Here is a 14,184-nt window from a genome sequence, read left to right as displayed (position 1 = left end):
GTACTTGTATGTACAGTACGTTCATTCACTCGTATGCGCGCGCTGCATGCGCTGCGTGCGTGCGCTGCATGATATGATATGATGCACAACTTACAATCATGACAATCGAATGGGAAAGTGAGATGATTTTGTCCCATTTGAAGGTAATTGCCCAAAACATTAATATTAATCAAAATATAGTAAATATCTAACTGAACAAAATGAAATGGATATCTTCTGTTTTTTAATTTGCATTAGAATTATTATTTTTTCTTTAATACCACCTGCATATCAAGGCAACTGGCAAGCCGAGCGAGGAGGAGGCGTGGTTTTCAAGATGGCGACTTACATGGCGAAACTCCTGCTGCGATCTTCTGCCAGTTCTGGTTTGCTAAAGTCGCGAGCAGTCGTAAGGAGACAATATCTGCTTACTCAAACGTGTAGATATAGTTCATCCCCCGATGACCTACGTGTTAATTACCTCGACGATGGAGGTTTGTCACATTTTACTTCAAGTTTTTAAACAGATTGATTCTAATCATGCTGTGCTGCTATGCAGCGCCAGCTAGCGCGCAGCAGCGCAGCGGGCTGAACGCGGCGGCGCGGCATGCTCTGTAGCTTGCTGCAGGAGGCCTACTCGCTACAGCTCTGCAGCTGCAGCAGTGCAGTGCAAATAAACAACAGCCAGTGCGTGTATGCGGATGCATGCATACTGAACCTAGCTGCAGCATTACTAATTTTATAGGGCTCCATCATCATGCCCCCATGGTTCAAATGTGCATGGTCCCGGTGACTGTGTTAGGGCGCACGGCGCAAGTTTCCTACTTATCAAAATGCTTAAATTTATAGAGACCTACGCTATCGACTCCTCTTTAGCGCTTACGCTTTGTATTTGGCCCACTTCCCCGAGTCCGAAGAAGTCCGATTCACTGTAACGTTAGTCAGTGGTCGGATCACAGTTCAGCTCATGATTCAGCTGAGGGGGATGACAGCTTTAGCAAACTTCTTTCGTGATGTCATAATATTAAACAAGCACATACATATCAGTTCGGGAAACCCACTCACAAGGGGGGCCCCTCCTTATAGCTGCGCAGAGCTGCGCTGAACAACGTGCTGAATGCGGGAGCTGTTGGAAATTTCAAGCTTCATCGGCGAAACTTGCAAGTTTCAACTTAAAATTTTTGTTTAGGGACGACTTCAACTGGACAACCCTATGGGAACGTATCCTTTTGTATATATGCATACCAATTGCAAAGGTAGGTGGTTGACTATTTCGTTACTTTTGTTATTTTTCCTTCATTTAAAGCCACCTGAATGAACGAAAGTCTCCGTACTCAGTCGCCACGTCTGCACTCAAGCATTGCCGCGCCGCCGCGCCTGGCGACACTCGCGCCAGTAATCGCTCGCATTTCAGCATTCGCATGGGTCGTTTGACATCGCATTTAAATCCATGATTTTAGATATGATGCCTCGAACCGATTTTGCTCAAATTTCGTGAGTAACTAGGAAACTTGTGAAGCTTTATGGACATAATCAAGCGAATTGCCGCAGTCCTTTCATTTTCGCGTTGCATTGCAAAAAAGCGTGGAGACTCCTTATAAGGGGTGCCCCGGGGGTTACTTATAAGGGGGACAGGTTACTTATAAGGAGGGGCCCCCCTTGTGAGTGGGTTTCCCGAACTGATATGCACGCACCCTTGCATTACTACAGACTGCACGATGCGCAGAAAAGACAATGAAGGCAATGTTACTTGGCAACAGCTACGCACTTTACAATACTCTTGATGACAGCTCAACTTCGGTAATCTTCGTATCTCAATGCTAATGGTGATCGGCAGTATCATCAACAGCGCCCTCTACGCTACCGGGACTATGCTCGTTTAGTAGAAACAATATAGACAGTCAGACACGTCACTAGACAACTAGAACACTGTCTGTTTTATATGACTTCTGTTATCTATAAAGTTGGCAACTCATGGACGATTTGTCATTTATGATAGGCCTAGGTCCAAATGCAATTAAAAGATGTAAATGCGACCAGCACTGGGCAGCAGCCCCAAACGTATACTACGTAGCGTAATGAGGCTGCGGACTGTAGCATTCAGGATCATGACAGGGATAGTATCGCGGATAAATATCAACTTAAAATCGAAAAATTTCTTCAATTTGAAGACTTACAGGTGAAGTTAAAGTGTTGACAACAGGTAACGTGCAACGTTTGGTTCTGCCAAACGTCCCTTTCTGTTCGAATTGATGACTTAATGTGAACCGGTCGAGAGGAACCTGGGAGAGCTACACTGAATTGACTGCCAGCGCATGCGCACACATCACGGGTTTGTGCACAAATTTCAAATCCATTGACCGGATGAGATGTCTGTGTAAGACTAGAGAGTTAGGAGATGCAGTTTCATACAAAAAGGAGAAAAGAGGATTTAAAGATATGGTCACTCAGGCGTGCTGTGCGGAAGTATCAGTGAAAAATGAAGCGAAGCAGCACCTGTAAAAAAAAAAAAAAAAGATTAAAAAATGGTCCAGAAAAACTGTCTGCAAATACCTGAATTTTTTTTTTTTCTCTCTCTGTTGCCAAATTTTGATAAAAGGTAGAGAAGGGATTACCCTCCCATGCAAGACAAACATTAAAAGTTTGAGTCAGTCAACCCAAATGGCCATTTTGGTCCATAACTGAGAACCCTAATCTGCAACTTTTTGAGGGTTTGAGACGGGCACACACAAATGGTCTATGTTCAGATTGAAGATTTTATGGTTACAAGAATTGTAAATCTGTATCTATTTCTCTTGTAGACAAAAATTCTGTTTACCCTTCACTAAAATTTCGCACAATGTATATGTAGGCATACTACATTTCAAATTACAGTGGACTCCTGTTGTAAAGAAGTCCTTGGGACCGGTAATTTTCTTTCATCATATTGAAATTTCGTTGTAACCAAACAAATAAACAATAAAAAACATAGAAAGGATAATGTTGGACCTGATTCTTATTGCGTTGTAACCGGAATTTTGTTAAAACCATGTTTGTTATATTGGAATTGCACTGTATACCATTTAAAGTAGATATGTACCGGTATATCATCACCGGACAGTGGGAAAGTGAACCATAACAATATTTGCAGAAGTGACCTTGTACAACATTTACTTGGCAGTTAGACCCTAGATATTGTTTTTCACAATCGCCAAGTATCCTTCCACCTTGAATGTGTCATTTACAAACACACATGAATACTGCATAATAGGGCATTACACTATTAGTTGCTTCAAAATTTGTGAGAAAAAGTGTGGAATGTTATAATGCGCCCATAGCAGTTTGTTGATAAAATTGCTTTTTTTTTTCTAACAACAGAAATTGTTGTCCTTGGACTGAACAGACCTGAAGCCAAGAATGCAATCAGCAAAAACCTTCTAAGACTAGTAAGTATCCTTTGATATTTGTATTTATGAAATATTTTCTCTCAAATAAAACACCCGTGACAAAAGTTCATCATTCCAGTGAAGGAAGGGATGAAAGACAAATCCAGATCATGAAATTTGCAATACATGTGCCAGCTACACGTATATAAAGATATACCAGTATCTGGTGCATCAGAATAAGAAATTATCTTTGTAAATGTCTTTATGTATATGGCTTAGATTCTACAGATACCTGTACACTCTTTGTTTGTTTTTTACATATTTGGCAAGAAATCAAAATAAAAGAGGAACAACTCGATCCTCCAAGCATAAAGTATACCTTCTTTATGAGTTTTGAGACCTGCTGGACCCTTTGTTTGTTTGTTTGTTTGTTTGTTTGTTTGTTTTTTACACATTCAGCAAAAAATCAAAATAAAGGAGGAACACCTCAATTCTCAGCATACAATATACACTCTATTTGAGTTTTGAGACCTGCTGGGCCCTGTTGCTATAGCAATTTCCAAATGAAAATGATAGTAACTTTTACTGTACAAGCTGTCAGTGCAATAATCAGACTTCTTGATGCCATTTGGGTTGTACAAAAGTTGCTTTTACTCTCAACAAACTTTGGGAAATATTCTATGCCTATTTAAAACATTAGATATTGTAAGAAAAAGTCGTGATTTTCGATTCTGTTTGTTGGCTGCTAGTCTAAATAACAAAAGGATACAGCCCCAGCACATTTCACCTAATTTGTAAGACTTTGTAGTTTTTGTATTATGTGACATTTTGATATGAAAGCTGAAAATAAATTTAAATTGAAATTGTCTTTACATTCTAGATGGAAGAGGCGGTGATGTCGGTAAAGTTTGATAACAATGTCAGAGCAGTTGTCATCAGAAGTGAAGTCCCTGGAATTTTCTGTGCAGGTTTGGATCCATGAATTCATCCTTTGCTTTCATTAAATACATTGTAGTCTTCTTTCATTTGAGATGACATTTTATATTACTCAACCTCAAAGCCATAATAAGTGAGTCTGATGACTTGTGCATTAGTACAATATGTCTTTAGTTATGTAAAGTTAGATAGTATATTTTGAAGTTTTTTTCTGAAATGATAGAGCATGTTTTTCTGCAAATGTTCCCATTTTTTACCAAAATTAGATATCATGGTTCTTCAGATTATTTTGATAATAGTCCATCATTATCATTTTTGATCTGCTGAGCTTGGAAGAAGGGCTCTGATCAGTATGTTGATATGTAAAACCATTGACATGGACAATTATAATTATATGTGTCACTAGTTCCCATATTTAGCTCTCTAAAGGGCAATGTAAGTAGTACAGGTATGCAGAAATTTGCTTTGAGAAGTAGATACTGTAAAAGTGGACATTTTCCGGCGATTAACTTTTTGCGCTCAGCCGGCTAAGAAGAGTTTCGCGTGTTTTTAATTCCGCAGAATCAAGACATAAACTACTGAAACATATGGCAAGCAAAAGTATTCGCGTGCTTTTATTTTCACGCTAGTTTCTGGTTGCGCGAAATGCACGAAAATTTCAACACCGCGAAAATTTCCACTTTTACAGTAGTCCTGAAATGCCAAGGAACGTATATTGTGATCCAATGTGCCGACACTTTAGGTGCGGATTTGAAAGAGCGTATCATGATGAAGGAGCACGAGGTGGGCCCAGCCGTCAGTAGAGGGCGCCAGCTGATTCTGGATCTGGGTGACTTGCCCATGCCGACCATAGCTGCCATCGACGGGGTCGCCGTGGGCGGGGGAATGGAGATGGCACTAAGCTGCGACATGAGAGTCGCCTGTAAGTTGTTTGCAGTTTCGCTTTCGCAGTTGATAGCACTGATGTGTTATCTCCCTCTCCCGACTGTGTTTTTACGTTCCCCCAGGAGCCGACCTGAAGGAACGAATAAAGATGCCACAGGAAGAAGTTGGTCCGTTTGTCGCACGATTGCGCAAGACCATCCTCGAGTTCGGTGACCTGCCCATGCCTACCATAGCGGCTCTTGACGGCGTTGCCGTGGGCGGCGGCCTAGAGATGGCCCTGTCATGTGACATGATGGTAGCTGGTGAGACAGTCCATTAATCCAATGACAAACAAACATGCATGTTTTCTCCTGGGCTGGCTTGATGATATCATGCTGTTTCCTTGATAGGTTTTGTTTGCTATGCTGATTGTGCTTGTGCATTTGCCAGAATGTAGACTCAGCACACCTTTATCTTTCTTTACTACTGCCATTCTATCCATTTTAAGGTAACCAGGACTCTGACTTCAGATTGCTCCAGTCCTCTGCTGCAGACTTCTGATGTGCTCACTTATAGAATACCAACCTTTCCACCTCTATATGTACATATCTTTTTCTTGCTCATTGCGGATTTGATAGAGCTACATTTGCAACTTTGTTATTACACCTTATTTCATTTCAACATTTTTTCGTCTTCTCCAGAGTTTTGAAATTAATGACCATGCTTATATTGACACTATATTTGGGAATTTTTGTCCTTGTATTGCTCCTTTAGAGCCGAGATGTACTATCATTATACTTTCTTGCTTCCTGTTTTACATGTGGGCCAGCATATTACTTTTTTGTTCATACTTGGTTGCTCATGTGCTTACTTTGCCAATGTTTTAGCACTCTGAAATAGCCTTGTTAGTTGTAGATCAGAAAAAAATAATGAATAAATGAAATTTATAAGAAATGAAATTGGTGTTGCCATAGTGAATATTGTGTAAATATTATATTTCATATTCAGTATAGCCTTGTGTCAAAGTCCAAAATGCTCTACTCATTTCATCCAAAAGAAACCACAGTCATGAGCATAATGCATGTACGTTGGTACCGGTGAGCTCTGCTAGTGTTGCTAATGAGTGAAATGACTGTGATGTTTGTATTGTGCTGTGGAAATTTTAGGTGATTAATTTGTCATGCTGGATTGCTTTCAGTTACTGTAAAAGTGGTTTCTTTTGCGTACAGATACTTTCGTGGTTTCCATCGGTGCCGACTTTTTCGCGTGTGTTTAAATTCGCGGTCGGCAAAATCTGTGAATTCACAGTCGGCAAAAGCTTTATTTTGCACATGAAGACCCAAACTGTAATCCAATTATTCTTTTATTTATCAAATAGAAATTAGAATTAAAGACAGACTTACCTGAAATCCCGTCTCTCAAGTACTTTATAAGATTGTGCGGTATCGCTGTGTGTGTGTTGACCATCAATACACTCAGTGCGCGGAATCTTCGTGTGTGCATGTGCGCAATAGCGTTGTAACAAACGGCGAGTTCAAAACATTTTCGCGTGATGTTAAATTCGTGGTTCAACCTCAAAGCGCGAAAAGCGCGAAAATAAAACCACCGCGAAAGAAACCACTTTTACAGTAACTTGCTTGTTAGTGATTTCAAGGGTAAAGGTATTCTTGTATGTGTTCCTTTGTCTCCTCCATTCGTCTGTATCATTGTCATGCAAATTCAGTGATGCATTAAATTGAAAAGAAAAACATACACGTGTGCACACAAACAAAGCTTCCAGACTGCAAAATATTCCATGTGTAGGTCTGTAGTATTTCATATCAAAATGAACTTATCTTGCTGACAGAAACTTTTGTTCAAGAGGCTTTTGACAGCATGTTTCTGTACAGACTAATGTCACAAAATAGGCCTGTGAATGTTTGTCTGTCTTTTTTTTTTTTTTTGACAGCATTGCAAGAGTGGCATGCATTTAATCCACTATATGAATCAGAGAACACAATATCTCAGTGTAATACTGTATGCTTTATTTATATCACGTTACCTTTTTTATTGGTTCAGGAAATGAACTTGATATTCGTCCAATAGAATTTTATATTTCTCTATGAATGCATAGTTTGTTGGCTGTACCTAAACATCTTACCAATATCTTGACTTTTGCAGTGTGTAGTCCATTTCTCAGTCCATGTATTCATTGGCATATTGTATGTTCACTGGCAGCAAATTGAAGCGATTCTGATGTGCTGTTTCTCTCTTGCAGCTTCAAGTGCCAAAATGGGACTAGTGGAAGCCAAACTCGCCATTATTCCAGGAGGAGGTATGTGAATGATTGTCATGAGGGACTCTGAAAATCCCTTCAAGTTGTTGAAATCAGTGAATATGTAGTAAAATTTCATTGCTTGGATGTGAAAATGTCATGAATGGAGATATACATCTTAGGTGTATCTTCATTGATTGGATGTGAAAATGATATAAATGCATATACATTTTATGTATAGAGTGAGTAGTGCTTCAAAAACCAAATCTTTTGAAGGAGAAATTAGTTTGTTATGATAATTGTCAACAAAACAGCAAATAAATTGTGTGGATTTATTTTGCCACACATACCTGTAGAGTTCAGAGGAATTTCAACCCACATAGGCGTTGTCAATTTTCATCATTTCCTGTGTGTTTCAGTGAACCAACCAACATTATATTAAGATGTGAGAATAAGTTGATATTTTACATTCAGATGTCAACTTCAATTTCTTTAGTGCATATCTCACATAAGGGTTTATTCCTGAAAACTGAAGGAGCCTTCAATTGGAAACAGTATAGTCCCACATGGGAACAGGCTCCGCTTAGGGTACGCAGATCACCTACAACCTTTATTAAATATCCATACTGAGAAAAACATTTTGTTTACGTGCACTTTGTGTTTAGTACTTCTGCTCAAAATATGTAGTACTAGTATATCATACATTGGGTTTGGTGAGCAGAAGAGCTGTATGGGGTCCAGGGAAATTACCTCCTGGGAATTACCCCAGACCCTTCCCCTGACCCGAATCCTAACCCTAACCCAAACTCTAACCTTAAATCTAACCCTAACAGTAATCTCTATTCTAACTTTATCACTAACCAGTATTTTGGCCGGGGGTAATTGTCCTTGGGGGAGGAGGGGTATTCCCTGATACGGCTGTATCACTTATGCTACATTATAATTAATTTCTGTATTTCAGTTTTTTTGTTGAGCCCACCGGAGGTGTGGGGAGATAAAGGTCCGTCGTCCGTCCGTCCGTCGTCCGTCCGTACGTCGTCTGTCCGTAACGCCACAAAAACTTTAGTAACTCTCTACTGAGGATTTCAATTTCAATCAAACTTGGAGGGAAGTTACACATTTTACCAAACATGAAGGGCTCCTCAAGGTCAAAGGTCACCGGCAGAGGTCAATGAACTTTAGGGCCCAATGTTAACTTTTTAGGGCGCGTTTCGTTTATGGCTCGTAAATTTTGATGTATCTGTCTGTTTGTGAGCAAACTTAGATGGTACATGTCCCTTGGGAAGTTGAAGGTTACCTCAAGGTCAAAGGTCACAGACAGGGGACAACAAACTTTTTGGGCCCAATGTTAAGTTTTTGTGGCGCGTTTTGATTATGGCTTATAACTTTTGATCCCTTTGTCCGTTTGTGACCAAACTTGGATGGTAGATGTCCCTTGGGAAGGTGAAGGTCATCACAAGGTCAAAGGTCACAGGCAGGGGTCAACGTACTTTTGGGTCCAATGTTAAGTTTTTAGGGCGCGTTTTGATTGTGGCTCATAACTTTTGATCCATTTGTCCGTTTGTGACCAAACTTGGATGATAGATGTCCCTTGGGAGTTGAAGGTCATCACAAGGTCAAAGGTCACAGAAAGGGGTCAACAAACTTTTAGGGCCCAATGTTAAGTTTTTGTGGCGCATTTCGAATGTGGCTCATAACTTTTGATCCCTAAGTCCGTTTGTGACCAAACTTGGACGGTAGATGTCCCTTGGGGAATGAAAGGTCATCACAAGGTCAAAGGTCACAGAAAGGGGTCAACAAATTTTTAGGGCCCATTGTTAAGTTTTTATGGCGCGTTTCGATTATGGCTCATAACTTTTGATCCCTTTGTCCGTTTGTGACCAGACTTGGATGGTAAATGTCCCTTGGGGAGTTGAAGGTCACCACAAGGTCAAAGGTCATAGGTGGGTCAATGAACTTCTGGGAGTTAGAAAAATATTAATTTCTTGTACGCGAATGGGCGAGACACAATTTGGTACTTGGCTTGTTTTTAAAGAAGAAGTGGGGATCGGCCTATCCAGAATCAGAGAAAAAATAAAGGAGACAGGAAATGAGAGGACAATGCATTTATATATCTTTTGTGGTTTTATCTTTGTGAAGGTGGAACACAGCGGCTGCCCAGATTGGTTGGTCCATCGGTAGCCAAGGAGCTCATGTTCACCGGGCGAGTGGTGGACGGACAGGAAGCAGCCCGCATTGGACTAGTCAACCACTGTGTTGACCAGGATGACAGCAAAGAAGCTGCCTACACCCGGTCCCTTGCCCTGGCCCGAGAGATAGCGACACAGGTACGACTACCAATTGGCTTTCGTTGACTGATATCTAAGAAGAATACGATGCACACATCCATACGCCTCTCCCCTACCTGCATACACACAAACACACCCATGCATGCCAACATACACAAGTTCGCATGCATGTGCATGAAGACAAATTATAAGTGTAACACACCAGCGGGCTGATTATACACCAGCACATATACACACACAACTCTTGTCTCTACCTAATATTAGTACAGTTTCACTGTGTGCAGCTGTCAACACCTTTCTTTGTCAATCTTGTTTCTGTAGAATCGTATGAGTACTCTTATGACCTATAAGTGATGATTTGCTTTCTTGTGGTCACCTTTATGGGTAGTCCTTTCTAGCTTGGTAATCACAGGTACATTGTGTAACACGCAGTTTTCGTTGCCATTCTCCTTTTGAAATAGAAAGTGTGTATGCCCTAATTTGGAGTAAAATCGAGTGAATGAAAGTCAAAGTCTGCCATGGATATGATGCAGGAGGTTTCATACAGAAGCAAGTCTTTTAATCTGCACATAAATAAGGAAACAGACTGCTCCCCAGTGCAATTTCATATAAAGTTAAAACAGTGTACTGTTTGGCCCTTTAGTAAAACTGTCATTACTTAACCCTATTCTAACTGGGCTATTTGAGACCAAGTTTTTAACTGGGGGGGGGGGGTCAATTTGACCCCCCCCCCTTCAGATCTTGGCCGCTGATGACGGGATCGCCGCAAAATTTTGCCTGAACATAGAGCCAGATGTCAATTTCGAGATTACATGGTCACATAATAGAAAAATATTGATTTTCTATTTTTGATAAATTGATTTTGTAAATTTATGCATAGAATTTGTACTTTCATCTGTAACTCCATTAAAAAGACTGAAGGATTGCTAATTTTTAGTGTCAGAATTCCTTAAGACACACCAAACAATTTTCTTGAAAGAAAATAGGACAATCAAAGTCAATTTCTTTTGTTTTTTATTGTTTTGTTAATTTCTTAATGTATTCTATTGTTTTTTGACCAAAATTTGTTGTAGGCACTTTTTCAAGCTTATCTACATTAGAATTGATTAATTCCAATTATTAAAAGTGGAAATAATTTAGTTTATATCAATTTTATAAAATTTAACTAAAAAACAAACCCTCAATTTGCATTGGATTTGCACCCGATATCGTGAATTTGAGCTGTTTTTAGGTCGACATGCATATATGCAAATATGTGGGAGACTTAAATGAAAAAAAGTCATGAAATCTTTGTGAGTTGCGGAATCATGGTGCGAAATGTCGAGGCGGGGGGGGGGGGGGGGGGGGGGGGTAATTTCAGCCCCCCGTTAGAATAGGGTTAAGTTGCATTTCAGACCTCATGTCACCAACAGAAAAGTGAGTTAAAGAAATATCTAACCATGGATTTGCATGAGTACAATTATCTAATTATATTTCCTCCTTGCTTTTTGTCCCCGCCGAACGAGTTCGAGCAGGGGACTATGAAACGGGCTCCGTACGTGTGTGTGTCTGTGTGTCCGTCCGTCCGTCTGTGCGTCCGTGTGTGATCAAAATGTTCAATTTGCTACTTCTCTGTCATTTATGAGCCGATTTTGATTCTGTTTGCTTTATATGATAGCACTACATGGGAGCTTTGAAACTTCTACACAGAATTTCAGTTGTGACCTTTGACCTTGACCTTTGACCTATATTGTACATTTTGCCTCAAAATGCTACTCCTTCGCCATTTCTAACCAGATTTTGATTCTGTTTGCTTTGTATGATAGCACTATATGGGAGCTTTGAAACTTCTACACAGAATTTCAGTTGTGACCTTTGACCTTGACCTTTGACCTATATTGTACATTTTGCTTCAAAATGCTACTCCTTCGCCATTTCTAACCCAATTTCGATCCCGTTTGCTTTATGTGATGGCACTAGGTGAGGGCTTCAAAACTTCTACACAAAATTTTGACCTTTGACTTCTTTGACCTTTGACCTTGATTTTTGACCTATATTGTACATTTTGCTACAAAATGCTACTCCTTCGCCATTTGTAACCTGATTTCAATTCCGTGTGCTTTAGGTGATGGCACTAGGTGAGGGCTTCAAAACTGCTACACAGAATTTTGACCTTTGACTTCTTTGACCTTTGACCTTGATTTTTGACCTATATTGTACATTTTGCTACAAAATGCTACTCCTTCGCCATTTGTAACCTGATTTCAATTCAGTGTGCTTTAGGTGATGGCACTAGGTGAGGGCTTCAAAACTTCTACACAGAATTTTGACCTTTGACTTCTTTGACCTTTGACCTTGATTTTTTGACCTATATTGTACATTGGCTACAAAATGCTACTCCTTCGCCATTTCTAACCCGATTTCGATTCCGTTTGCTTTATGTGATGGCACTAGGTGAGGGCTTCAAAACTTCAACACAGAATTTTGACCTTTGACTTCTTTGACCTTTGACCTTGATCTCTTTACCTATATTGTACATTTTGCTACTAAATGCTACTTCCGGCGAGGACATATATTACGCACCGCGTAATTTCTACTTTTCCTTGTTTCTTTTTTTCCAGGGTCCAATCGCCTTGAGAATGGTGAAGAAAGCTGTGAACAAAGGAAATGAGGTAATCACAAATTCTCCGTCTAACTGGGGGAAAAAGCATAATTAAAATGAGTTGCCATTTTCATCAACTATGAATTTTGTTTTCAGGTGATTATATCTTTCCTGTGACAGGGAGGGAGTATGATTTTTGATCACAGTTTTGTTTGTTTGTTTTTCCCACTTTTGTCGGAATGATATGCAGATGTGAAAGCCAAACGTGATCAGCTAATGATCATATGACTTGCTGTACTGCCAATTAATACTGGTTTGCCATCATGACAAACAAAGAAGATCATATATTTTAACAAACATTACCTGCGTCAGTCCTGACCATGTTCATGTCTTCATCATTTTTCCCTATATACAGGTCGATCTGGCAACAGGACTGGCATTTGAAGAAGCCTACTATGCTCAGGTAGGGCTTCACTATCTGTCATCCTTTCTTTTTTCCATCCTTCTTGTCTTTCTCCCTTTCCTCTGTTCTTTCTTTCATTTTTCTTCTTTTCTGATTTAATTAAGCAAGCTAGTGCAGTGATGGTAATTCACCAGTGCCAGGTCTATGTTGAAATGAAAGATGGATCCCGATTTGATTGTCAGAAAGTAAAATTCCTCACTTTGTTAAGAGGCCAAAGTGTAGAGTGATAGAAATATACTAACTTATGGTCCCAGTAGTTGTGTTTTGTCCAGTCTGCACTGTGAATTTATAGGTCTCAGAACAATATTGTGTGATGATTATTAGGATGCAGGAGTAGGGCATTTTGCGATGTGTAGAGCACAAGTTACACATTCTATAGTTTGTGAGTATACATGCATGAATGTAGCTAAGTGAGGGGTTAGCTTGGGATTTGTACAGTACAGGTGTATCTGTCATCTCTTCAATGTAATGTGTGTGCAATGTTTGTAGTCTGATATCTTGATTTCAGTGAGTTGTCAATGCACCCCCTCCACTCTTTGCAAGTTTCAACTTGAATGAATCCACTGAATCATTGCTATCTATTATTACCAGTATTTCTGTTGTGAGATTTGCAGTGGGTGATTTCACTTTTAAACTACGTGAATATCTTTCTCAAAAGCACATAGTGCTTACAAAGTGTGAATATTGTTTTTAAAAAATGAAAATGTCATTAATACCTACTGTAAATTCATTTTGAAACACATTTACATACATCTTCAAAATCTGAAAACAGTAATTCATTATTTTTTAATAGTTTTTTGTCTTTCTTTGTTCTTTGTCTCTCTCAAATACTCGTGTCTTTCTGCAGGTCATTCCGACTCAGGATCGCATGGAGGGTCTCATTGCTTTCAAGGAAAAGAGAAAGCCAAAATTCAAGGGAGAATGAGGTTTTACAGTGTCTACTGGTGGTGGAGCAACGATCAAAGAATTGTAAAGAAATCTTTACAAAGGTCGTAGCTCTTGTTGAAAGGCCTGCCTAGGGTTCCAACTTTGTTTGCAGATATTTGACGCAAGATCAAGGAATGAGAACGACTATTTTCATATTTCTTCCTGTAATTTTGTTGTTGTAAATTTAGTGTCACCATGCCGTCCTGAGATTGTCATTCCCATCTAAGAACAGAAACTGCAAAACCATCTTTTAGTTGAGAGAAAAATTACTGCTTTGTTCTAAAGGACCAATTGCTTCCAAAATACACGGATGTATATGCATCATGCCAAGTTCATGAGACAAATTTTAAGTTATTGATGTTCTATTGGCATTCTGTGTCCCTATTGCAGCCTTATTCAATTAGAGCTACAACCTTACAAGATAGGTTTCTCAGATGAAGAAATGAAGTTTGGTTGTATTCATGAATGTGAAGATTTCATCTGCCATCTTTTGCTCGATAATGTGGAATATGCTCAAGATAAACAGT

The 14,184-nt window shown here is 39.6% G+C and overlaps 1 protein-coding gene across 1 annotated transcript; it reads left to right on the top strand.

Annotated features, from left to right (window-relative positions):
• Positions 1–409: 409 nt before the first annotated feature.
• On the top strand, positions 410–13,774 carry LOC139718125 (methylglutaconyl-CoA hydratase, mitochondrial-like). The gene is made up of 9 exons (XM_071629610.1): positions 410–473; positions 3,337–3,404; positions 4,225–4,312; positions 5,288–5,467; positions 7,402–7,458; positions 9,538–9,725; positions 12,287–12,337; positions 12,683–12,730; positions 13,578–13,774. The coding sequence occupies exons 3-9, from the start codon at positions 4,225–4,227 to the stop codon at positions 13,653–13,655; spliced, it is 690 nt and encodes a 229-aa protein (XP_071485711.1). The 5' UTR covers positions 410–473; positions 3,337–3,404; the 3' UTR covers positions 13,656–13,774.
• The last annotated feature ends 410 nt before the right edge of the window (positions 13,775–14,184 follow it).

Source organism: Diadema antillarum, unplaced genomic scaffold (genome assembly GCF_040938485.1).
Source record: "Diadema antillarum isolate AM-2024a unplaced genomic scaffold, OU_Dant_1.0 scf00000089, whole genome shotgun sequence".
Taxonomy (NCBI): Eukaryota; Metazoa; Echinodermata; class Echinoidea; order Diadematoida; family Diadematidae; genus Diadema; species Diadema antillarum.
Note: the sequence above shows the minus strand (reverse complement) of the source record. Positions and strands in the feature narration are given on the sequence as shown.